The 24,501-nt window shown below is 42.3% G+C and overlaps 1 protein-coding gene across 5 annotated transcripts in view; it reads right to left on the reverse strand.

Annotated features, from left to right (window-relative positions):
• The window catches only part of ppp2r5eb (protein phosphatase 2, regulatory subunit B', epsilon isoform b), a 44,567-nt gene that overhangs the window by 16,637 nt on the left and 3,429 nt on the right, over positions 1–24,501 (reverse strand). For 2 of the 5 annotated variants that reach the window (XM_079370280.1, XM_079370277.1), the window contains exon 2: positions 19,079–19,242. In XM_079370280.1, coding sequence (XP_079226406.1) covers positions 19,079–19,235 — 157 coding nt within the window. In that variant the 5' untranslated portion in view covers positions 19,236–19,242. Of the gene's footprint in view, positions 1–19,078; positions 19,243–23,342; positions 23,583–24,501 lie in introns of those variants that run through there. The other 3 variants (XM_079370279.1, XM_079370278.1, XM_079370276.1) reach the window with 2 other exon arrangements.

A 24,501-nucleotide genomic window follows, 5' to 3' on the forward strand; every position in this document is an offset into this window, starting at 1 on the left:
AACACGGCTGATGAAAAAGATGACCGTAATATATTTCACAAGAAAAAGTCCATCCATTCACTGCCTCAGAATGACTTCATTACTCACTTCCTCAGTCTCTGTTGTCGCTGTCAGTGTCATCTTAACGTGCAGCAGCTCTATTAGCTTCTTTGACAGCCAGGTCGATCGCCTTTAACTTGAAAGCTGCATCATATGTATTTCTCCGTGTGTTTTCCATCATGAGGGTGCGTGCATGAAGCGCAAAATGACTGATATTAAGATCCGACGTGACGAAGTCAAATGTTTTTGCGGCAGAAGCTCATTGTCCCCCATAAAAAATCCATGCATTAGCCGCACCGGAGTAGAAGCCGCAGTGCTCGAAGTGTGAGAAAAAAGTAGCGGTTTATAGTCCGGAATTTACGGTAGATCTTTTTTTGATTTTGTACATCAGGGTGTTTGTTTTTTTGTTTTTAAGCTCAGGATTCGATGATGTATTCAACTTTTTAATGATCCACCCCGGTTTTCGAAGAAAGTGAAGCACACGCTTTCGGAGAGTTTTCATCCAAGTGTACGTGACGTATCAGTATCTTTACATGCCAGATCTACTTCAGATGTACAGTAAACCCGACCGTGCATTTTGTAGAGGGCAAGTATGCAAATCATCAGCGCAATGTAAAGTATTCAGAGAGGACTACATGAGGCTGAAGACACACAGAGGTCAGGAGACATAGATCCGATCTCTTACGTGTAGAAACTGAAGTGGTATCTGTATGAACTAAAGATGGGAACAGATTTGAAATATTTTTCGGAAACTCCGTTTTAAAACAATGTCAGATTGAGAACCAAACAACCAGAAACTTTAACAATACTTAATATCTTTTTTTTTACCTTATAAAGGAGAAAGTGTCTAAATTGCACAAAAATATTGGAAACACTTCAGTTCAAAAGACGTTGCCAATGTTTCTGTGCACACTACACACCCTGTAGTTTTTAAGTGTGTATATGTGCAGGTCTCCCTGTGGTTTCTCCTCAGTGCAGCAGTGTGCAGTGCGCTGTAGTTTATTACAGTAATTACTGGTAGCAGGATTCGGGGTCAGACTTGCATTGCCGATCCCTGGGCCTCGAGATCCTGCAGCTCTGCCGCTATAGGAGCATGTGAAGAGCCTTAAAGGAAGCTATTAATAGACAGATAATCACATAGGACACAGTAATCCCTTTACAGAGACACAGAGGGAGAGAGAGCACAGCTAACCAGCTTGAAGCAGGTCGAGAGAGTACAAGTGTGAGTGTGGGAGAAGAAGAGAAAGAAAGACAGCGATGCTGTGGCGGTATGTGCATGAGAGTGTGTGTGTGCGTGCTTGTATTTAAGTGTGTGTGTACGTCTGTGGACTAGGATAACCCAGAAACTACCCTTCATACAAATCAGCAAGGAATGACCCTGTAATGGAACATCTACACTACACTACACACGCACCATGTCAGCCAGTTCTATACATCACAACAACAGGCAGCTCTCATCAGTTGATGTCACAATTTGAGTTACAAATGATATGCTGTTTTTATGACGTGTTACAAAGATTTTCCCCCACTTTGATCATGTCATTCTGATTTTCTTGCCTTTATTCGACAAGTTGGCCAATTAACTGAAAGTCACGTTTCAATATTTCTTACTGACCCTATTTATGTGGTTTGCTATCAAATACCAAAAGGTAAAGAAGCACATACTTCTCTTTGCTTTCCTTGTGACCATCAAAGATTTGAGCCAGGACTTACAAGTTCTGATTTATTTTTTTTTATTTTTATTTTTTTTGCGTCATTGATAAAAGACCTGATCTGTGTTGAAGAGGCCAGAGGCAACAGCCAACATCAGACTGGCCGACGCAAGTCAGGAACGCAAATATATCCAACTGTGACATTAAAGAGAAAACTGCAGAACATTCGAAAAAAGTTCGTCAAAGACAGCGAACAGAACAAGTTGTTTTGGAATAACGTCTCCGAGAGCTACCTTTCACGAGGCGGGACTTATAGAATAACAACAGGAAACTGTAGTGTGTAGATTTTGTGGTGCATTGCTTAAGCCTGAGCTTTTCAAACCATCCATCCATTATCTTAGCCTTTCTTGTTCGGGTGGCGTGGGGGTCCGATCTCAGCTGTCATTGGGCGAGAGGCGGGGTACACCCTGGACTGTTAGCCTGACAATCACAGGAGACAAGACGAACAGCCACACTCACATTTACGCCTATGGGCAATCACCTAGAAAGATAATGAGCCTGCGTCTTTGGACTGTGGGAGGAAGCCGGAGCATGAACACTCCACACTAAAAGGTCCAACAGGGATACAAACCAAGACCCTCCTCGCTAAGCACTCCACCACCGTGTAGCCCCCTTTTCACACCAATGAAGACTACATCATTTCTTACAAAAACATCTTTTTTTTTTTTTACTTCCAGTTTAAATGTGTAACAGCAGAATGGGGAAATAATGCCATCAGCTGCAAGAAAAGAGCTAAACCCAGCTTTTCTAATTCCTACAGCTCCAAAGTAAAAGAGCACAAGTGAGCGGAAAGAGCAACAAGTTACCTGGAAAAGCTTCACTATGCTCCATTAACATGTAAATCTAACTAATAAACTTCATTAAAGCCCCTTCATTTTATTTAGTCACATAAGCCTGATACTTTATTTCGAATGGATTCTGATTATCTCCTTTTAAAAGTCACTTACCCACACCAATTCATCCCCAGACTGTAAATGAACGCTTCAATGTCTGAAAGTATTAATGAGAGCATTTACTTCAACCATTCAGAAATCCTTTTAGCCTGCATCTTTAATCCAGCATCCAGCGTGGGCAATCAGTCAGGAGAGTAATGATCCGTGATGTCAGCCTCTCTGTGCATAAAGCCAACCGTCAATTTCCGGATTATCACGGAAACATCACATTAAGAGAAGAAGAATGAAGGGTAGAGTTGGCAGGAAACGGTGTCAGATGGACCAGAGCTGACCATCGAGTTGATTTGAAGCGTTGTTTTCAGTATTATCGAAGCAGCATAATGAAGCCCATGCAGGCAGCTGGAATGTGCATCTATGTGCTTCTCCAAAAGACGTGTGATCAAATAGGTGCTTGAAATACACACACACACGCACACTATGACATGCACACACACACACACACACACACACACCTGTCTCGACCCTCGGCTACTACCCTCGATGAGGTATTGCAGGTGTGATGTCACAGGGACGTAAATATGGCGCATTCAACAGGCTTCACTTTTCCTCGTGACAAAGCAAACAAGAAACGATGACGTGATGATTTTTTTTTTACCGCAATGAAAAATGTGGATTGACGTTTTGAAGACTTTGTGTAATACAGTTATAGAAATGTTTGGCAAAGAATCAAAATCAGAAAAGTGTTGCACATGTGGAGGGGAGTCTAAAGCCATCTGAAAGAGTTGAATTTCACATGATTTTTCCCCCCCAGAGGATTGCATTGTAATGTTGTTGCACCATCTTGCAGTGCATTGCTTTCTGGGACACGAGTGCCACTCGAGGTCATCGACAGGTCGCAGAGCTATAAACGCCTCACTAGTATCAGATCAGCCACTACTCTGAGATACTTTCTGAGCGCGATGGAAACACTGATGCTCAGCCCTTGCTCAGATTTGGGCCTCATCCTGCCCGCCTGCCTCTTCTGCTCTGTTCTGTTCCTCAGACTTGGAAGACACTCTCATCTGGGCTCCCTTGGCAGAGGAAGAGAGAAGTCGCTGCTGCTTAATTAATGGCGGAAAAATAGCTTAACGACTCGCAGCACAAACGGGAGAGAGCAGTCGGATGGCTCACCACATGAACCACTTTCCGTTAGGCTAATTACATAACAGCATCAAGCTATCAAACACGGGGCAGGATCTAGCAAATTGCACATGCATGAATCAGTTCGGAAGAAAGGGACGCTTGTATAAACACTTGTTTTAGTGTCGTTTCATATGATTAACATGCCTTACCGCTCTTTAGAGGGTCGTTTCAAGCAAAGATTACATCATCCACTGATTGGTTTAGGACATGACTTGGCAGTGTACAAACAGCAAAGAACTCGAAGCAGAAGTGAAGACTGGCTCCGGAGCTGCAGAAAAGTAACCATTCTACACTAAGAATATAAGGATGAAACAACTTGTTGTTACTGTAGCTTAAGCCAAGTCAAAGGCTTCTTCCTTACAGCCATTAAACAGCCTGTAGATGTAGTAAAGGGACATTATGGTGCTGTTTATATGCGTAGTAGGGAATGGCCTCCGAAGGGATATAAAGATGTATATATAGGTCTAGAAATTGAGATAAAGAGCAGCCGACCAATTCGATCTTCCAACTGAGCCAAACTCTTCATTCCTACTGCTGCAAGGAAATCGAATCAAGACAAAAACGGCAATAAATACTGACAAGATCATAGTGGGGGCTTTGAGGGGTTTTCTATGAGGCAGCATTGCTGTGCAGTGCAAGCTTACTGACAAGTTAAGTTTAAATCTTATAGACAGTGACTCTCCTCGACACCCGGAGCAGCTCCCTCCACTATAAGGAACACAGAAAAGGGCTTCTTACATCTTACATACATTGCTTCTGGGCATGTAATGATACTTCCTCTTCAATTATTATGCGATACAATTTAAATCGATTAGAAAAAAATACATACTGTAATACTTCTTTTAACCAGCAGAGGTCACTCTGCTTTTTTGGTATAAAGACACGTTTTCAAAATCTAGGCATACTTACATACATTACATATGTTGTTGTTTAGAAGAGAAAAATAATTTAAAAAATAATGCAACACCGACCACAAACGACAGCCAAGACTTTTCAGATTTCAAGTTTCTCGATTAAGTGTGGCTTTGTGTAATAGCTCATACGCTGAAAGGATTTACACTACAGTGTGTTAAATCAGTGAAATCATATTTTGATTCAATCAGAATCACAGAGTGACTTCTCCTTCATGGAATGATGATCAGTGTAATTCATTCATCTAATTTAAAGGAAACCCTTCACAGTTACAGCGGTCATAAAAACAGCAACTTCTCCGTTTATTAATGGAAAATAGTCCAGTGCTGTGTGTAACTATTTATAGGTTACACTGTGCGGAGATTTTAATGGAAACACAAGTCTAGGAAGGTGTAAGATGACCAGGGGACACACTCTTTAAGAACAGTACACACACGCACACAAACACACACAGTGGGTGTAAATGGGAAAGCCCCTTGTCTCTAAATGCAGGGAGTATGTGTGAGCGAGCGAGCAGGCTTGAGTTACTGCAGGAGAGAGAGTGAGCTGCTCCAACAGATGGACTCAGCAGGTGACTGGACCCCTCTGCCTGAAGGTCACTTTGTCAGATATTATGTATGTATATACACACACATACACAGGGCTCTTTAACCATCATAAAAGGTATAAAGAGTCCAGGTCAAGGTGCACTGGAGATTAAAAGAACAATTAGAGAGACATTCAGGGCTATTGATGGAGGAATGTCAAGGAGCTGTGTGTTTGACCTTTGCCCTCTATACTGCTGGTGGTTTCTAATTAACCTCACTCACCGAGAGAAAGGTGCTGCACAGAACTGCAACCCAGTTTAATGCTGCAGCTCTTTGATTAAGGAAAACTCAACAATAGCTACCAAATATCATTTCTCCAAATGACTTAAAAGACAGGCTTCTTAAAGGCTGAATTGTTCATGACTAAAATAGCTTAACGGCTGCACACAAACTGCACGTTGTGGACTTTGCTGAATGCAGAAAAAATTGTAACGCAGGGAAAACTTTTTATTTTTCCTTTGTCCATGCGAGTTTCAAAAACCACTCAAAATCATTCCATCTCATGAAATAAATTCGCAGCAGAACAAATGAGCACTCTGCGATCTGTTTCATAGTCGCGTTACGCTCAAATCAACGTGGTTTTATTTGGCTTTTCACACTGATACAAAACACACTACTCACCTAGCCTAGCTTCTGACTAAAGTCTAGATATACAAGAAGAATGTGTTCAACGTTAAATCTGGACTCTTTGAGCTACAGTTTGTGTTTCATTCCAAAATATTACACACACACACACACATTCAAATTTCATAAGAATTGGATTTGCCACGCAAAGACATTTGCCATGTGTACGTGTACAACGCCTTCACCCAAACTGAAACTGTGCGTCATGTTTCCTGTTGGAGCGTGCACTTTACCAGCAGCAGTCACTGTTGTTGCTAGCGAACCTATAAGCCATCGGGGGTCAACATTACATAAAGGATTAGAGCGGGGGGAGACGATAAACACCGACTGTCATAACATCTGTTCTCTTCAATGTTTAAAAAAAAAAAAAAAAACAACACAAGAGGAACGACATGACCCAGCAACATTTCATCAGCTGTCCATGTAAATCTGCTCACGAACAACTGCACAACAAACACAGCACTGTGTTGACGTTCACATGCACGGGCACATGGGCCTTTAAATGGATGTCGCCGTTAAGTAAGCTGTGTCCAATTCCAGAGACAAAGCACAGTACAAAGGTTAAGATGCTACAGTCTGCTGTCATATTAAGGATGAAATAGACATTTTTCATATAAATATTTTAAACAAATAGTTTATACTATATATTTGCTATAAGGTGACAAACAGGAGGTCGACACTCAATACTGTAATAATGTGCGTCATATTTTCTGGGCCAAGCAGCAGTTCTAATACGTTCTGACACTTTGAGGAAAGTCGACTGGAACAGACACACGCAAGACAGAAAAGGAGTCAGAGCTTCACAATGTAACCATGGCAACTGAGTCAAACATTCAAACTAATGATTAACTGGAGCGCCAAACCTTGAATATGAAGTGATGCCACTCGTTTTGGCTTTGTTACTTGGTTATTTTCTAGAAAATTTATTTTTTGGTCAGCTGGTTAGCTGAATCCTAAAAAAGAAGGGAAAAAGGGGGGGGGGGGAGACTGGAAGAAGTTTAGGCTATATTACTTAAATGACAGTCAGGGTCAGGGTTAGCTCTAGGAAAGAGAGATGATGGGGGAGAGAAAAAAGATGAAGCGTTTGTTTGAGGGAAAGTTTTCAAGGTGAAGGAAATAAGAATCAAAATCACTGCGAGGCTGACACTAAAAACAGACTTCCTGGGTGACTTCCCTTCGCAGATTACCGGCAAAAGCAAAGTCCTCTTCAAAAATCATCGATTGAACATTAGCATTCGTTAGCTTCTCGCACAAGCAGAAAGGTCCGGCTGCAAAAGTGAAATTAAAAGGTTTCGGTTTTGCTTTAAACCGTTTTTATTTCAGAAGAATAATGTGTTCATTCATCTTTAAAACATCAGAGTTTTGTCTTCAAAGGATCATTAAAGTTTTTTTTCCTTTCTTTTTTGCTGATTAAGAAATAAATAATCGTAAAGTTAAATTTCCAGATATAAAAAGATCATCCAGCACAGATAAAACATGGTGTCTGAATGTGAGAAGTGGAATAGATTGATATGATCTTATTTAAAACTGCTGCTGTGGATTTGACTTCAGTAAGCACACGAGTTATTATCTTGTAGTCAAATTGTAGTAACGTGTAAACACAACAAGAGCTGTTCTTACAACAACACTGGAAGCTGCATTTATACCCTGAATGATTCCGAGCAAAGCGCCATACTAACATAGTCAGTGCAGGTAACAGGGCAGGATTTGTGAAATGGAAGAACCACAACATATAAATATACATTCATGACCCAGATACAAACTACCTGTTCTCGGGTCTCATATAAGCGTCTCTGCGAGGCGCCCGGCTGCTGTCAATCATTAACACATGCAGTCCTCCTGGGTAAACTTTACTCCCAGCTACTGGAGCCCAAACACATGGCAGATGGTAGAGCCACTTTCACTCCAGGGTTTAGGTAACAACATGTCACAGGTACTAAGTGTATGAATTGCGTCTCACTTAGACAAACAATAAGACTAGCGCAAGCTCCAGCTGAGAGCAAACAGGCTGCAGAGGAACAATCGGCTTTATCACATGTTCCTAAACGTGCAGCGTATCAAAGGGCACCTCTGCCTTCAATACGCATCAAAAGGCGGCGGCAGTAGCTCAGTCTGTAGGGACTTGGGTTGGGAACCGGAGGGTCGCCGGTTCAAGTCCCGGCACGGACCAAGTCCGGAAACTGGTCTGGTAACTGGAGAGGTGCCAGTCCATTTCCTGAGCACTGCCGAGGTGCCCCTGAGCAAGGCACCAAACCCCAAAACTGCTCTGGAGCGCTCGCTGTGGGCAGCCCCCTCACTCTGAGACCTCTCCATTAATGCATGTCACTAGAACCCTGTTTGTGCATGACTGTGTATCTCGGTCTATGTGTGTGTTAGACAGAGTGTAAAAAAAACTGAATTTCCCCTCGTGGGATTAATAAAGTGTAAATTATTATTATTATTAAAAGTCTGAGTCCTCCTTTTCTAAACTTGAAGATAGAGTCAGAAGCTTTGTCCAAAACAAAAAATAATAATAATAATGGGTCATGTGTACATGACGGTCTGCAGAGACCTCGAGCGTTATCCTCAGCCAATGAGAGCCGGCAGGTGAGATCAGGAATGGATACAAAACAGTGACTGGACAAAAAAGGGGGGAAAAAGTCCTTATGCCGTCTCTAAATCTAGTGAAAAAGTGTCTATGAACATGAGGAAGGAATGGCCAGTGTGAAGAAGAGGCACTGAAAATAACACAGTGGACACCTGGAGAACTGATTTACCACAGACTTATCATTTACAAGTGCCCTTTTAATCCCAGTGACCCTTAACACAGAGATCACTCCAATAAAACCTCACAGCAGCACTTCGGCTTCCTTTGTTGAATCGAGCGATGCCCTTCTGTTTGCAGTTATTAAAAATGTTGGTTTCCCTTCCTCTCAGATGAGTAAGCCCTTCAAGGACGAGAGCTTCTTTTTCCTAACAGACGTGCTAATGCTAACGCTAAGGCTGTTTGTTTTGTTGGCAGATACAGGCCTCCATCCTTCTCAAAACGTTCTTTTCCAGGTTTCTGTTTGGTAAGAAAACACAATATACTGTTGATTGACGGGGGATTGATTTCACAAGCGCTGCATAAACACTAAGCAGTGGTCAAGACTTTAAATCAGTAATTAATCTTTTTGGAATTCACTGATCAATACAGAAAAATATTAGAACTCACAGAATGTTTTGAGCATTAATGTTAATATTCCAACACTGATGACACTCTCAAAAAAGCTTGCCGTTAATGTCGTACATTTTTTAACACAGACAATTTGTAAATAATAGAACATGTGCTGCTCATTTAATGTGACATATTTAATAGAGACAGATAATTACATTTTGCAGGGGAGCATTATTTGGCCGAGGTTGGATGGACCGTCTTGTTCCTCACAGGTCAAAGGTTGAACCCCAGGCAGCTGATATGTCACGCCTACAGTTACCTTGAGTAAGACGCTGTTTTTTAAGAGCATCCGCTCAGAGTCTGAACAGTAAAAGCTGCTGTCTGAGGCAGCTGCAGGAGTGATCATCTGGGACAGTTCATACAAAGACATCGTTCACGGACGCAGGTGAGAGAGCCACATAGCAGGAATTCCTGTAAGCAGGAGCGCCACGACACAACACAGGGGGGTACCTGTCCGGCTCCGTCAACACCAGCTCCTCCTGCGGCGTTTTACCAACACGAGAAGCAAACCACTGATAGGCGTGTGGGTTTGTTTGTGTGGTTTCAGTAGAAGATATGTGTGTCAATCAGTACATGTTAATCTCCTCTGACATGACCTGGATTAAGGTTGGTCCTGTTTAGATTTTAAGGATTAAGACTGAGTATCAAACCTCAATTTCCCACTGTATCATCTTTAGCTTTGGCTTTAATACAGCCACAGCACCAAGTATGACATTCAAACAGAGAAAGTCAGCAGAACTAGCCTCTCCTTAGCTATTCTTTGTTCCTAAAAATAAAACAATCACAATTCAAAACTGTTCATTAAGCAGAAGGTATGTCGCATGACTGGATTTTCTAAATTCCAGGAGCAGTTCTATTGAAAATCGAACCATACGAAAACCTGTTTTCATGCGACGGCAACTCAAATTAAATGCCCAGTACAATTAATTGTAGTTATTTTGTTTAGAAATAACCAATACATTGCAGGCAGAACGCTGCAGAAGTCTAAATCCACAAATGGGTATTTCAGTTCATAATTTGCGCTCTCTTAGCACCTTTTAGTGAATAATCTGACTGAAATCTGTTGTGTTTTATTTTTTGAACAGTAGTGCTTGATGCTATCAAGCATTAGTATAACAGGTTGAAATTGATTGAGCTAATGGTGTTGTTGTTTTTTTCTTTTTAACCCAACTTAGTTTGACCTGAAATCAGATCACATTCCCATGAACATGTCTGACTGTATTTGAATTCCCTAATAAAAGGAAAACAAGTTATTTTCTTCACCAACTGATTATTCAATTGAGGGCAAATTTAAGATTGCATCAATCATCTTATCACTGTGAGTATCTCATTCTCTTTCCGTTTCTCGATGATTTTACATTCAATTGTTTGGTTTTAGACGACAAGTACAAAAAAAAAAAAAAGTAACAAAACCAGATGTCCCAATGCAAACCTTTTGCTAGGTTGTATATCAAACAAAGAATCCCAAAAAGCGTGTGATATGTCACCCATAGGTAAAATTAATCAGTAGTGGTTCTGTAACTTTGTAAACACTACAGCTGTGTGAAGGTGCATGCTCAACAGAGAAGTGAATGGAAGCTCTGCAGGTCCAAACATCATTGTAAAAGCTATGTTTCTTACTTAATTGCTGGTTTTCTTTTGTGCGCTGGTTCCAATTGAAAAAGGTCTGATACCAGGCTACAGACTGAATCCACTGTTGTAGGATGTCAACACTTGCTCTGGACACAAACGAGTACATTCTGACCGACAGATTCATAAAAAGAATATGTTCTCATTCCACCAGTGAACTTTCCATTCTCCCCTCAGCCAGTAAAAACACTCGTCTTCTGTTACCGATCTCGGTCCATTTTAAGTCCACCTTTCCATCTGCCTCACGCTAACACATGACAGGCCGCGCGGGGTGGTAGCAGACGATAGCCCTCAACTGCAGAGGCTAACTTTAACTTCCAATGCTTCTGTGCTAACTGCTGAGCACCCCCTCCTCATACACACACTCACATTCATGAATTCTGTCACTCACTTAATCAGGTTTCCTCTCCCTGTTGGGCACCAACAGCAGAAAAAGACTGTCATGAACGTTGCCGTTTGAGCTGATTTGAATCAAACATGTGGACAACAGGAGTTTAGCTGACCCACGCTCCTCTTGTGGCTTGTTTGTAGCGAGTGGGGCTGGAAAAATGTAAAGAGACACCACGTGGATCAGGTTTCTCCTGAAGGGAGGACGTGGAGGGGAGGGAAGACGAGGCAGCGTGTCAGTGGGCTTCATTGGCCCAACGGAGACCAGAGGCAGCCGCTGGGAGGGACAAGGCAGGCTGTATAGCATTGTAGAACCCAGTCTTTCCCTTTCTATTTTCTGCTTCTGGCTCGTTTTAAAGCCTGCTGCACAGAGAGGTCAGAGACACATCAGTCCTCTTTTTGAAAGGTGGACGTGAGGGGAAGCTAATTCAGGGTTGGAAATCAGGAAAACATGTTCAGCCACCGGAGGATTTGGTCCACACTAGCTCAGGCCTGCTGCTGAAATCAAATATGTGCTCACACTGACCCTGTTTTTCATGTTATTTTTTCCCTATTGCTGAAAAAAAAAAAAAAAAAAACCCAGCATCTTTGACAGAGAGGGGGGTCGATAGTGAGACGTCAGAGCAGCTAACTTCAGTGAGGAAGGAGAGAAGACCACCTCCAGGAGGGCTGGGAGGAGGAAAACAGTCACCTGAACAGGAATGAGGGAAGAGAGAGAGAACCTGATTTTACTTACAAATCTCTCCGCTCTCCTCACAGACGTCCGTGGACTACAAATTCACTTTCAGACTGCCAGGCTGACTTATCAGGGATCATGCTGCCGTTGTCCCTTTAAGGAAACATGTTATACTTCACCTTCTCTTTTGATTTAGGGAAAGTTAAACACGGGGTCAACTTGAGTAGCTCTGATCATTTTCTTCATAGTTATGTGTAAATGCTCTAAGAATCTTTTTAATAGTAGTATTAGTTAATACATTTCATTCAACTACATTCTGAAATTAAAATTAGAGACTGTTTTGGTTTATATGTTGTAACTTCCTGTGAGACACATGAGGGGGGCTTTTTTTCACACTGTATTTTCCTACCAGTGCAATAGAGTCTTCTTGACCTTGTTTGGTCTAATTCAACATCTTACCTCCTAATATTCTTAAGAAACTGCTAAAGTATTTCTTATTTCTGTTTTTTTTTTACAGTGGATGACTGACAGCTATGCACTTTAAGGTGAAAGCATTTCCTATCCCTTATTCTATTCTATTCTTTAGCTGCCCATGACTTGTGGATTCAATTGCTTCAATATTCTGTAATCAACCAATCTGACTGTGGGATCGACATTAACATCCTTTAAACTTTTTTTAAGTTTAAAGGATGAAGTCCAGAAGGGATTTGTTCTAAAAGTCTTGTTGTTCTACAGTACCTGCTTTTTTTCCTCCACATGAAATTTGAAATTACAAAGCAGGTGGTGAAAGTTCTCAAGCCACATTTCTGTCATAATGGATATCACAACAGAGACATTGAATCCTCATTTACATAGCATCAACCCCGACAATAGGTTTTATTATTCTTACGAACTGGAAGTTATGTTTGCATAAATACTAAGGAAGGCTTTTATGACTAATAATGGATGGACTTTTTCATATTTTAGCTACGTTTAAGACAGCATGATGTTGCAGTAGCTGATGTGTATCATCAATTTAAAAGGAGGATGGGATGGACCAATGACCAAAAAGGTTGAGCCTTCCCTTTAAAGGAAACAACTATCTCCTTCCCATCCTCTTTCCTTCATCAGCCACAGAACATGAAAGCACTCCTAATCCTTCCTCCAGGTTTCCCACCAGCCTCTTCACCTCTCCCTCTCTTCTGTTTGCACTCTTTGTTCCATCTCCTCGAGCAGACATCTCCGTGGAAACACTAAAGGAGGCTCAAACTATGAAGCAACATGCATGTAAATGAGATTATGCAACTCCACTGTATCAAATTTACGATATTACTGAAGCATATTATTCATACCGCCGAACATGAGGCGAAGACATCTCAATGCAAAGGGGTTATTACTGTTGCTATGGCAACCAAGAGGTTAAAGGTTTTGTTCTTGACCTTATTCTATGAATGTTTATTACTTTGGATAAAACTTTTCAGAGCCAAAGCAGGAAAAGCTTCTTATTTCATATTCTATTCCACTCTCTTTTTTTTTTTAATTTAACCTTTAGTGGTTCAGGAGACGCTGGACGTCCTTCAGCCAATCATGTTAAAATATTCTAGACAATTCACATGGGACTGGAATTACCTGGGGACTTCATGAGATTTAGATTGTGTTACATGCAGCACATTTTTTAATAATGTTTTACGTACATTCTTTTCTTAAAATGATTTTAAAGCTCATTTTAAAATGAATTTCCAAACATAACTAGGAACACAATACCCTATGAATGTTGAACTGGTGAAAGAACGCTCTCCTCGCTGCATGGTGCTTTTGCATAACCTTCATTTATTCACTTTCCTTTTTTTTTTCTCTGATGGACAAAAGCTTTGTCTTTCTGCAAATCTGTCTCCATGCTGCGCAGCAAGATGGGCCTCCTGAATCTGCATCCAAAATGCTGTCACAACTCTTTTCACTGTGAGGGAATTCTTGATCATTCTCAAACTGAAAAGAGATGCAAAAGAGACATTAAGGAAAGTGATCCAAATGTATTGTTAGGCTTGTTAAGTATACTGAGAATATCACAAAGTTTATATAAACAAATATAATCAATACAAAAATCTGTGTCAGGGAGTCAAAATTTGGGACATTTGAGTGAAAAATTGCAACTCTTTTTTGGACCGTGTGACGCATTACTTCTCTTTAAATCCCAGATGTACGTTACAATCAGTTGAACCATGAGCATGGCTTAAGCTATGGAGGGCTCTATTGTACAAATTGGTACTGCATGCTCCATCAGCATTACTAAGGGATCCCCCTTGAGGAAACTGTGCCCTCCTCATCTTCCTCAAACTGTTTAGTAATGAGCTGCACTGCCAATGATGGGATTTATGTAATCCCTTGCACCTTACCAAGTCTAACCTGTGATTAATTCGCAAAGAGGAGAAGGAGAACGAGGAGTAGGAGGAGAGCATGGGAGAAAAGATGTGATTTGTGCATCCTGATGTAATTTCAGTTCTCTTAACGAGCAGTATTGAGCAAAGCTGTTCAGATATTTACGCCTACCTCAGCTGCTGCGTACACGTGTACCTCAAGGCAGGGGGGGAAAGCGCATAGAGATTATGGAAATATGGAAATGGAGAGACAAAAACACAGCAAAGAGCATCCTCCTCAAATAAAGGGGAAAAGTAGAGGAAAGGTGAAATAAAGGACAAAGAGGCAGAAGAGGTTTGATTGGTGAAATAAAAACAAACAAATGAGGAAGTGTGCCCCCACTGGGTGATTACAACAACCTCGGCAGGTACTGAAAATGAACAGAAGGTGTTCTAGGAATAAAACATTTAAAGAAAAAAGCTTTTGTATCCTCCATTTCTTTCTTAGAAAATAAACATAACTGAAAACATTTACATAGCAGGAGAACTGGGATTTCAAATGAGGCGCCGGTGGGGCAGCGGCAGTGCGCGCGACCCCATGTATTGAGGCTCAGTCCTCGCGCGCGGGCGGCCCGGGTTCGGGTTCGGGTTCGCGTCCGGCCTGTGGCCCATCTCCCGCATGTCTCTCCCCACTCTCTCTCCCTGATTTCCGACTCTATCCACTGTCCTCCCTCTATCATTAAAGGCAAAAAGGCCCAAAACAAATCTTTTAAAAAAAAAAAAAAAAGAAAAGAAAAGAAAAGAATGAAGGTCAACGTTTCAGAAAGTCCCGGAAAACGGTCGGAAAAGTCGAAAAACCTTGACGTACGGAAATAAATGCACCTGTCGTCTATACCTGAACTCTGGTGTAAAACATTCTCTAATGGGTTTGAGCCTCGGGGCGGCCTCAGAGACCGCCAGCCCGTTAACAATACAGCGCTGACAAACGCACATCTTCCGTGGCAGTTATATAACGGCGGCAGATTAAAGGTGGAGGAGGCTATAAGTAATAGAGACAACAAAAGGCAGCCATTGGGTTTTGGCATACCTGAAGGCCACGCACGTGTTTCAGTCATATGAGGTTGGCTCTGCGGGGCCACAATGATTGAGTTCATTGACTAAATTCAATTTTACTGCTTGGTGGTTTAACACAGGGCTTTTGGCATTCGTCACACAGACTCTTCTTTTCATGTGTGGCTTAAAGTTCACCACAGACAAGCGGAGGAGGCGGACCTAATCCCTGCTCTTCCACTCGGTTTATGCAGACATATATGGAAGTAGAAAGGGGCTCAGAGGGGAGAGGAAGATGTCTCGTGAACACATGGAAGGTATCCTGATCTGAAATGATTGAGACGTTCCGGCTCCTTCGCAAACAACGGCCTGTGGTGTGCTGTTATATTTTAGCAGCTCTGGGGGGGAACAAAAGAACAGAAAAGGCTTCTTCAAAAGGAAATGTGCTCACAAGTAACTCCACAGCTTTGGCTTTATTCGCCTTACAGTGCTACTGCCTGCATCTGGACGTAAATAGATTTTGAAACATCGAAGAAAAGGACGGTTTCCCCGTTTGTTTTTGTAGCTCTTTCTTATCTGCACATATGCACCATCATAGAGAAAAGACCGGCCTTCTAATTCAAAGCAATGCATTAGAACAGCTTTACCGCAAATTTGACTTTCCAGAAGCTTACAGTTTTGTTGCCATGACGCTCCATTAACATACATGGAGGGGAGAAACATCTGTCAGTTTACTAATGCACTAACGGTATGACGTAGAACCGTCGCCTTTTTAGATCACGACAACAGAAAGTGCAGTATGCTCTCACTTTCCGTTCAACTAGAGATGCCCAATATATGTACTGCATTTCAGATATGTGCCTATGTCTTTGATATACCATCATTCAGATTTATTCTACTACATCATGTAGTGGGAGTTAAAGGAACTTAACATCAACTGTGGATAGGTGACCACACGACCGACGCACACTGAGGCTTGGCATCGCCATCAAACAGAACGGCACATTAAACCGAAACCACATCTGAAGCATGGGCAATGTGGTGGCTGTCGTTTCCGTTTCGTTTCATAATGTACAGTTATGTTTCTGCAGGAACAGAAAGCAGCAGACGGACTCAGGCATAGCACTGAGATGTGTTATCACGTGACGTATCCGACTAGGTTTTCTAATTCGGGACCGATCGCCTCCGTTGTCAGCAAAGCGACTGTGCGGGGTTACGGCAGCGTTTCCAGCGGAGCAGCAGACTGCGTTTGTACTGAGGAGGTGAGAAATGTGTGGAAGTGTGCGAGCATGAAGTGAACGTGTGAAAGTGAAGCGCGCGGGGGGGGGGGGGGGAACCATGTGCCGGCTCAGCCACTGACACAGATAAATACACTTCAGCCAAACTAAAATAAGAGGCAGCCCATGATTTACGTGACAGTACAGAACATACAGTAGCAATGTGGCTTCACACAAGCGGCGGTTTGTTGACATTCTTAAAGAACAACATTTCGAGAACTGAAATTTGCTGTGAAGGCAACAGGTCGTGTAACTGTGTGTTTTCTGTCCTGTTGAAAACTAGCATTGTGGCTAAGTCTTGCATTTTCACCCACGTCTTATGTGTTTCATTAATATGCACTGTCCCCTTCTTATATAAACTGAATTGAATAAATGTAATCTATGAGTTACACATGTAGTAAAAAGTCGACATCAATACCTGTTATGATAGCTCAGCCTCAAATAAACAAGTCAGCCACCCGATAGAGTATTTTTTTACGTTATTTTACTGAACTTTAGATGTGGCTAAAGATCACAGTTGTTTTTAAGCTTTTGGTACTTGTTCGATATTATCCATCATTAACAGAGGTTGCATGGTTATTTTTGTTCATGCAGAGGTTCAAAAAAGGGAAACAAGTCTCTCTAGGAACTCTAGTTCTGCCTTTCTATGAAACAATTCCACACGATTGTTGTGAATGGCTCATTATCAAACACGCTGTACTTAGACTAATGGTGTCTACAGCTAATTGGATCAGTAAGGCTTTGTAGCTGGAGGTCAGGTGTGCTGCTGTGTGCTGAAAAGGAGCTAACACACAGACTTACACACACAGCTTTTCACAGCGTCTTGGTTGCAATGTTGCCATGCATGTGGCGGCAGGGCGGGGCCTTCCTGAATGAAACCAGGAAGTGTAGTTTTTTTTTTTTTGCCTCAAACACAGACAGGTGATGGATCCGTCTGGTTTCTGTGTGGCTGCATTCCAGCCGTCAGCACCCAACAAACGCCGCTGCTGATATTTGCACAATTGAAAGTAAGGTGGTGTGTCATTGTGGCGGCTACACCCAAACAGACACACACACAAACGGTATATATACCAAACACCATACCTATGACTTTAATCACACAGCCAGTGAACATTAGTAAGTGAATGAGGTCAATTAAAAGTTGCATATTTTCTCAGTGACACAGGATGCTGCTCCATGTCATCCTCAGGGTGAGCTGCCTGTCTCGGCATGATGTATAGACACAAACAAACACACGAACACAGATAGAGGGCATAACAACAACAACAACAACAACAACAACAACAACAGCAGCAGCAGCACGGCTAGAGGGGTAGACTCTGAAATTAACATGAAACCGGCTCCACTTTACCAGACAGACAGTTTCACTTTCATTTTTTCTGGTTGAACCTTCATGAAGTCGACATTAAATGCAGAGTTTCAGAAAGTCGTGCACAGTGCATGGGTAAAGCTCTTCCCGGTTTCCAAAAGATGATTATCTTTAAAAACAGCGAGGCATCGGACGTGCGTCAGAGGTTTCCTTTAAACCAGGGATGCCACAAACACGAAGTCAGCACCTTAAATCCCTAGATTGCCAGTGCCCATCCCTAAAAGAGCGCCATCAAATTCTCCACAGAGGATAATAAATGCAGTTCTCCATCAGTACATTTGATGAAACAATTAGGACGGAGGATTTGTTTTTCTTCTGGGGTCGTGTACAGATAAAACTCCCCTTTATTAACGGCTAAAGAGTTGGATATGTGCCCCACACACACACACACACACACACACACACACACACACACACACACACACACACACACACACACACACACACACACACACACACACACACACACACACACACACACACACACACACACACACACACACACACACACACACACACACACACACACACACACACACACACACACACACACACACACACACGAGGTTGTACATCGAGCACCCTTCTGTCTAACCTCCGTCATTTGCATTCCTCTGCTCGGCTTGATTTTAAACTTGGTGGAGCGGACGGGTCATTCGGCAGCAGAGTTGTCGGCTTTTATTTGGAATGCTCTTTGATCTGTTGCGTGCAATTTGAACCCTCAGTAAACGATGCAATAAGCGTGACATTCAGTGAAAGAAGAGGGAGAAAAATGGCTGTTTGCTGACTTTGTAAAAAAATAAATATATATATATATATATATATATTTATTTTTTTGGACAAACTTTCCTTTCACTGAGCTGGTTGAGACGCAGGAAGCGAGAGGAGCAATCGACATCACGCTTGGTGGAGGATGACCAGTTCATAGTCATTAGAACACATTACATGTTACTTGTTGTTATATGTTAAAGGAATTCTTGGAAAACTATTAATTGAAGCCGGCCTTTGGATAATCGTTTATGGAGAAGTTCAAACTGCCTTAAAGGGATCCAAGTAAACTGGACTTAATGAAACAAGCATGTCACTGAACACTTCTCTTATCTCTGACATGCTCATGAGATCTTTCACCTCAGCAGTTTCCTTACAGTGGGCTGGATCATCATCACCTTTTTTGGACCAATCACACCAAACACACACTTTCCTCTTACTTACCCTTGAGCAGCGGCAGGGGCGTGAGCTCTATGGGTTTGCCCTGAGAGCGAAACTGGGACGAGCTCTGCGACCGCTTCTGCTTGGCCTTCCTGACAGACTTCCGTGAAAATCCGTCCACTTTGTCCACAGATGGAGATGTGGTGGCTGCCGAGGACATAGCCCTGCTGGGAGAGACACACACAGCGGGGAAGAGGGAGAGGCGGTTAACACGATCTCGCTAAGACACGCGTTTAGAGAGCGCGCCGATAACAGACAGGACAGGGAAGATCAATCGCACAATGATGGAAGTTTGGCCGAACTGAAACTGGGCTTCAGTCGGTGTGGATTTTTAAAGACAATTAAGAATTTCAGACATGCTTGATAGCGGATACGTTCAATGCTTTCCAATCAGACGGGGATCAAAAGCTGTAAATCAAATAAGAGGCTTCTGATGACGTCCTGATCTTGATTCATAATGACTGTGATTCGACAGAGCCCAAAAGTGTTCAATGTTATATAAATAAGACGTTATTTGACTACATTTATAAAGTAGACATTTCTTTTCTTTGTTTTTTTTCTTAATCGTCTTATTTATAGGTGGGTAACATTTCTGAGCTCTTTAAAAAGATGTGAATTAAAAAGGATCTGTATGTCGTTGCTCAAATCAAAGGAGTCAGATTGTAATCCATGAACATGCAGATTTACAGCCGTGTGTTTTTATCAGCACTGAGTTCATCCTCTCGGTTTCTTCGCTCTGGATCATTCAGCCTTCCTCCAGCATTTTATTAGACTCACAAAAAAAACCTGTGCAGCCACAGCGGACAGCTTCATTTTCCCAGCATGGGCCTCAGCTGAGGCCTGGTACAGCACCACACACACACACAACTCAAACACCAGTGTCTACCCACAACAATGGAGCAGGTCCTGCGGCTGCGAGGCGTCTCCTCGCTGGGAGGAAGCCGAGGAAGCGTCTACTGCTGTGTGTTTGCTGCTGATTACGTCGAAAAAATTAAAAAAAAAAAAAAACTTCCAACAAACTGACTGCTCGGGCGGTCACAACAAAAACACATTTCACTGCAAACTACTTCTCTGGACCACACCCAGGAGACAAGAAAAAAATGAGATTCTCTTTTCAGCTGGCAGACAGAAAGACAGGAGTCTAAGAATGTGTCCGTGAGGCTAAATCCACCTTACAAACAAAAACCATACTATCATGCCAGTTTATGTTCACGAGATCAATCAAACGACATGCTGCACAGAACGTCGCCGTGTTGGCCGAGACCTGACAGACAAAAACTAGCTTCCCAATAGAAATCAATGAGGATTTTCACATCAACTCTTTGTAGTTAAAAAAAAAAAAAAAAAAAAAAAGAGTTCAACACTCAAAAGACATAACCCCATATCTTATTCTGTTCTTTATCAAATCTCTCTCTCTCTCTCTCTATCCTGTACATTTATGAATGGAATTACTGATTCATTAAATAAATAATAATTTAATAAAAGATATACTGGGATTAAAACTCCCTCAGTGACTCTACTGTATATTAGATGAGGATGTGTTTGACAGCAGCTTTATTCATACTGAAAATCCAACACATTACACCTTAAAAGGGTAAAGTGGGGACTGTATAGTTTGTAGATAGATTGATGATACGAGGATGACAACACTAACTTCTTCAGTCCATTGAGATATGGTCGACTTTATTTCAGTGTTGTGCATCCTCTCCACGTTTCCTTTGCTTGAGGGATTCTTGTTGTTAGCTTTAACAGTGCCTTGACGTGTGAGCTAAATATTTAGACATTTACTAACTCAGCTGGAGGCAGGACAAGAAAAGAAGGAGGACTCCAGCATAAATAGTCGCATGATAAAAAATTAAATAATAAAAATAAATAAATAAATAAAAATGAATGGGATGCTGCAGGCGGTACTCTGCGCTGGCCTGGCTGCTTCTCTAACGCTCTGTCAAAGTCACACAGGCAGTCATCCAGTCTGTCCAGCAGGCCTCCTATACAAGAAGGAGCGGAGAGGCAGCAGCACACATGCAGCCTTGAGTGTACACACACACACGTACGTCATCCTGCTGCCTGAGGTTATGGACAGCACTAAGTGACAGTGGAAGCATTTACAAGCTCTGTGAAGCTGCACAGCTGATCGTCCATCATCATGTACAGATAAACTGCCAGTTTGTAAGTGATTCATAGTTGTAGAACAGCATCGCTCCGCTCTGTGGATGCAGACTGTCAGGGGTGTTGATGTCATATTACTGTAAGTGGAGGAAGATAATAGACTAGACCGACAACTGTGATCAAAAAAGCTGAACACACTGAATTACTAACAAAAAAAATAAATAACCAAATCATTGTCCTATAAATTTTCTGAGCACCTACTTGGCTTCACTGTTCAATCTCCTTTAAGCCGGGCATACAATGTACACTTTCAGCTGGGCTATCACCAGACTTATAAAAAGCACAACTGATTAAGAAGGCAGGCAGACTTTCAGCCCGATCCCACCTTGTGTACAAACCCATTTACGCCACGTCATCCCGATCTCTCTGAAGTATTCGCCACGTGTGAATCAATAAGCTAGTTGGAAGAAACAGTTCTACTCCTCATTTTGTAAGAGTAGGTCTGTGAGTGCACAGCGCACAGGTCGGACACGGTGAAGGTCCGAAGTCTCTCCACAGAAGCACGTCACGCGGTGCGAAGGATTTCTCTCCATCATCATGACGAGGACGCGCAGTTCTTGACAGAAGCAGGTGGACTTTATGTTCATCGTCCTTGTAAGTTTGTCCAAAATATTTATTATTATAATATACAAGCAAGTCAACAAATAGATTCAACCAGCAACTGCATGCAAACTAATGTTCCATAAATAAACTTTTAGAGATGCTACAGGGGAGACTTTCTTAATTTACTGCATCACCCTACAGGCACACATTCACATATGACAAAAGTGACTGCACGCATTGGGCCGGGGAGTCATCTGTCAACACCGTTTATTGTCCTCTCTTTCATAAGCAGACAGCTGTTAACGATCCGTCTGTATGAAAGCCTTCTGTTGGGCATCAGCATCAGCAGCAGGGCGGGGAAATACCTCCAGCTGAACGCGGGTCTGACGTGTCGTTTACTGCTTGGGTGAACACAGGTCTACAGCCGGCAGTCTGGCAGGTGACACACCCGTCAGTCTGAATGTCCCGTCGAATGATTTCAACTAAAGTGTGAGGTTAAATGCAAGACAAATGTGGCTGAATACTCAGCCTCGTGGAGAGGGTAATCTGCAGGAACACTAAATGTTACTTTTTCGGCCCTGGTTCACTTGGGTACGGAGCTGTGAAAATAACAATGACACACGAAGAGGGTCCAAACAACGTCAGAGCCTTACTGAAAGGGCTCGAAGAAAACGCAACCAAAAAAAACTGACACCCAGACTGCTGAGCCGCGCAGTGACCAGACAAAGGAAGACAGCAGCTCTGAAAATCACCTTCACTCGGAGATTATCTGCAACTATTGGTTTACAGAGGAGCAGCTGTGACGTCCACACTCTGTGACACATTTAACCTCATCAGCTTTTTTTCCCCCCTGTAGATGATTCAATCCATGATTCCTGGAGCTTTGACACTTCAGAGGAGTCCCAGACACCATGAAACCCCCCGACCAGTTCAAATCACAGGTACAAAGTAAATACACTACTAAAGTCTCCAGTTACACAAACTAAGATCTAAGAATAGAGGAGGCAACATAACACCAGTTCTTTGGCTCACTGATTATTTAACCGGCAGTAAATTACACTTCTTTTATCTGATTTAGCGTTTCATCTTTTAGGTCTTTTTTCAGCTATGACACCATTCATTCTCTGCTTGCAAATTTTGCAGTTTTCAGTCTTTGTTTTCCACTTAAATATAAACACATTTGGGTTTTAAAATCCTTGTGGGGAAAAAAAGACATTTAAATATCTCGTCATTCCCACTGAATCTCCATCTACCAGCTCTTCACAATGACTTCTTACAGCGAGTCAGCTTGATTCAGCCGTGATCAAAGACACTCTTTGGGCTGTGTTTTAGGATGCATCAGTGAAGTTGTACATCATAAAATAAAAATAATAAAATAAAAAATAAGCGGTGAGGAAAAAGCATCACCTACGGCAAACATGAATATTCAAAGCATCCGTCAATGCTTTCATGCTTTCGCCACCTGCTGAATCCCACCAGAAGATAAAACTACGATCCCCTCTCCCTTTCAAAAAAAATAAAAGATGCCACGCAGAGATACAGGAGCTGCACTTACCTGTGCAAAGGGGCACTGGAATCCCCATGTACAACCATCAGTGCCTTGCTGTCTATCTCTGTGTCTCTGACTAGCCGGCTAATGGGGAGAAAACGCTCCAGTGCCACCACAACACACGAGGGAGAGCAAGACTACGGCGGCAGGTCGGCTAGTATGGCATCCGAGCACCAAAGCCGTTCCCCTCCCATGCCTCTTACATAAGAGACCAGATGACATCGGAACAGGCTCGGGGAGGGTGGGATTAAAGAACAAGGAGGAAGAAGAGAGAGAGAGAGAGGAGGGTGCATGGTGAACAACAGAAAGAGAGGAAGAGGAGGGAGGGAGGGAGGGAGCTGGTGTTGAGCAGGAAGTCAACAAATAGGCTGAGCGAGATGAGCTGAAGTGAGGGAACAGAATGCACACTCTTAAACATGTACAAGAACTCACACACACAGGAGATGAGAAAGGAGGCGTGCTGGAGGAGAGCTCAAGGATCTTGCCTGTGGTCCAGAGTTAAAACTCAAACCGTCTAGGAGCTGTGAAAGTCAACCGTTGTACAGTTTTTGTCCAAACTCTAGTTGTTAGTGTCGGTTCATTCACTCCCTTGTCGTGTTATTAAGGAAAAATATTGTATATGAACAGGATGAACAAGAGAGGCAACCATTACAGTCAAATTCATTCAGAGAGTGGAATATGGCAGCTTTGAAGCCAACTGAGACGACGTCAAAGAACCAATGTGATGTTAATGCAATTATAGAGTCTCCTGATGGATATCATCTAGTCATGAGAACTGAGGCAAATAAATAATACAAATCTGTGATTGTGATTGTACATCACGTATCAATCATCTGCTTCCATTATCAGCCCCTAAAAGGTTTTACGGTACTGTGACATGTCAAACTAACAACTCAAAACCCAGAGACAGATTTTGAGACGGGAAGCTCATGAGCGCACACGAAATGTTCTGACAGTAAATACATCAAGATAAAGCCAAAAACTTCTTTCAACTTTGGTGCCGTTCGTGCCTTGGAAGGAGGATAGATTGATCACATTATAAACTGTAAATAAAACATGGACATATTCTCTGTGATGTCACCCACCGAGGGGAACTTTTTTGAAGCCAAAGTCCTAAAAGTTTACCACCAGTCTTATCACTAACAGCTACACCACACCTGCACAC

The sequence above is a fragment of the Symphodus melops genome (genome assembly GCF_947650265.1).
Source record: "Symphodus melops genome assembly, chromosome: 19".
NCBI classification, from domain to species: Eukaryota; Metazoa; Chordata; class Actinopteri; order Labriformes; family Labridae; genus Symphodus; species Symphodus melops.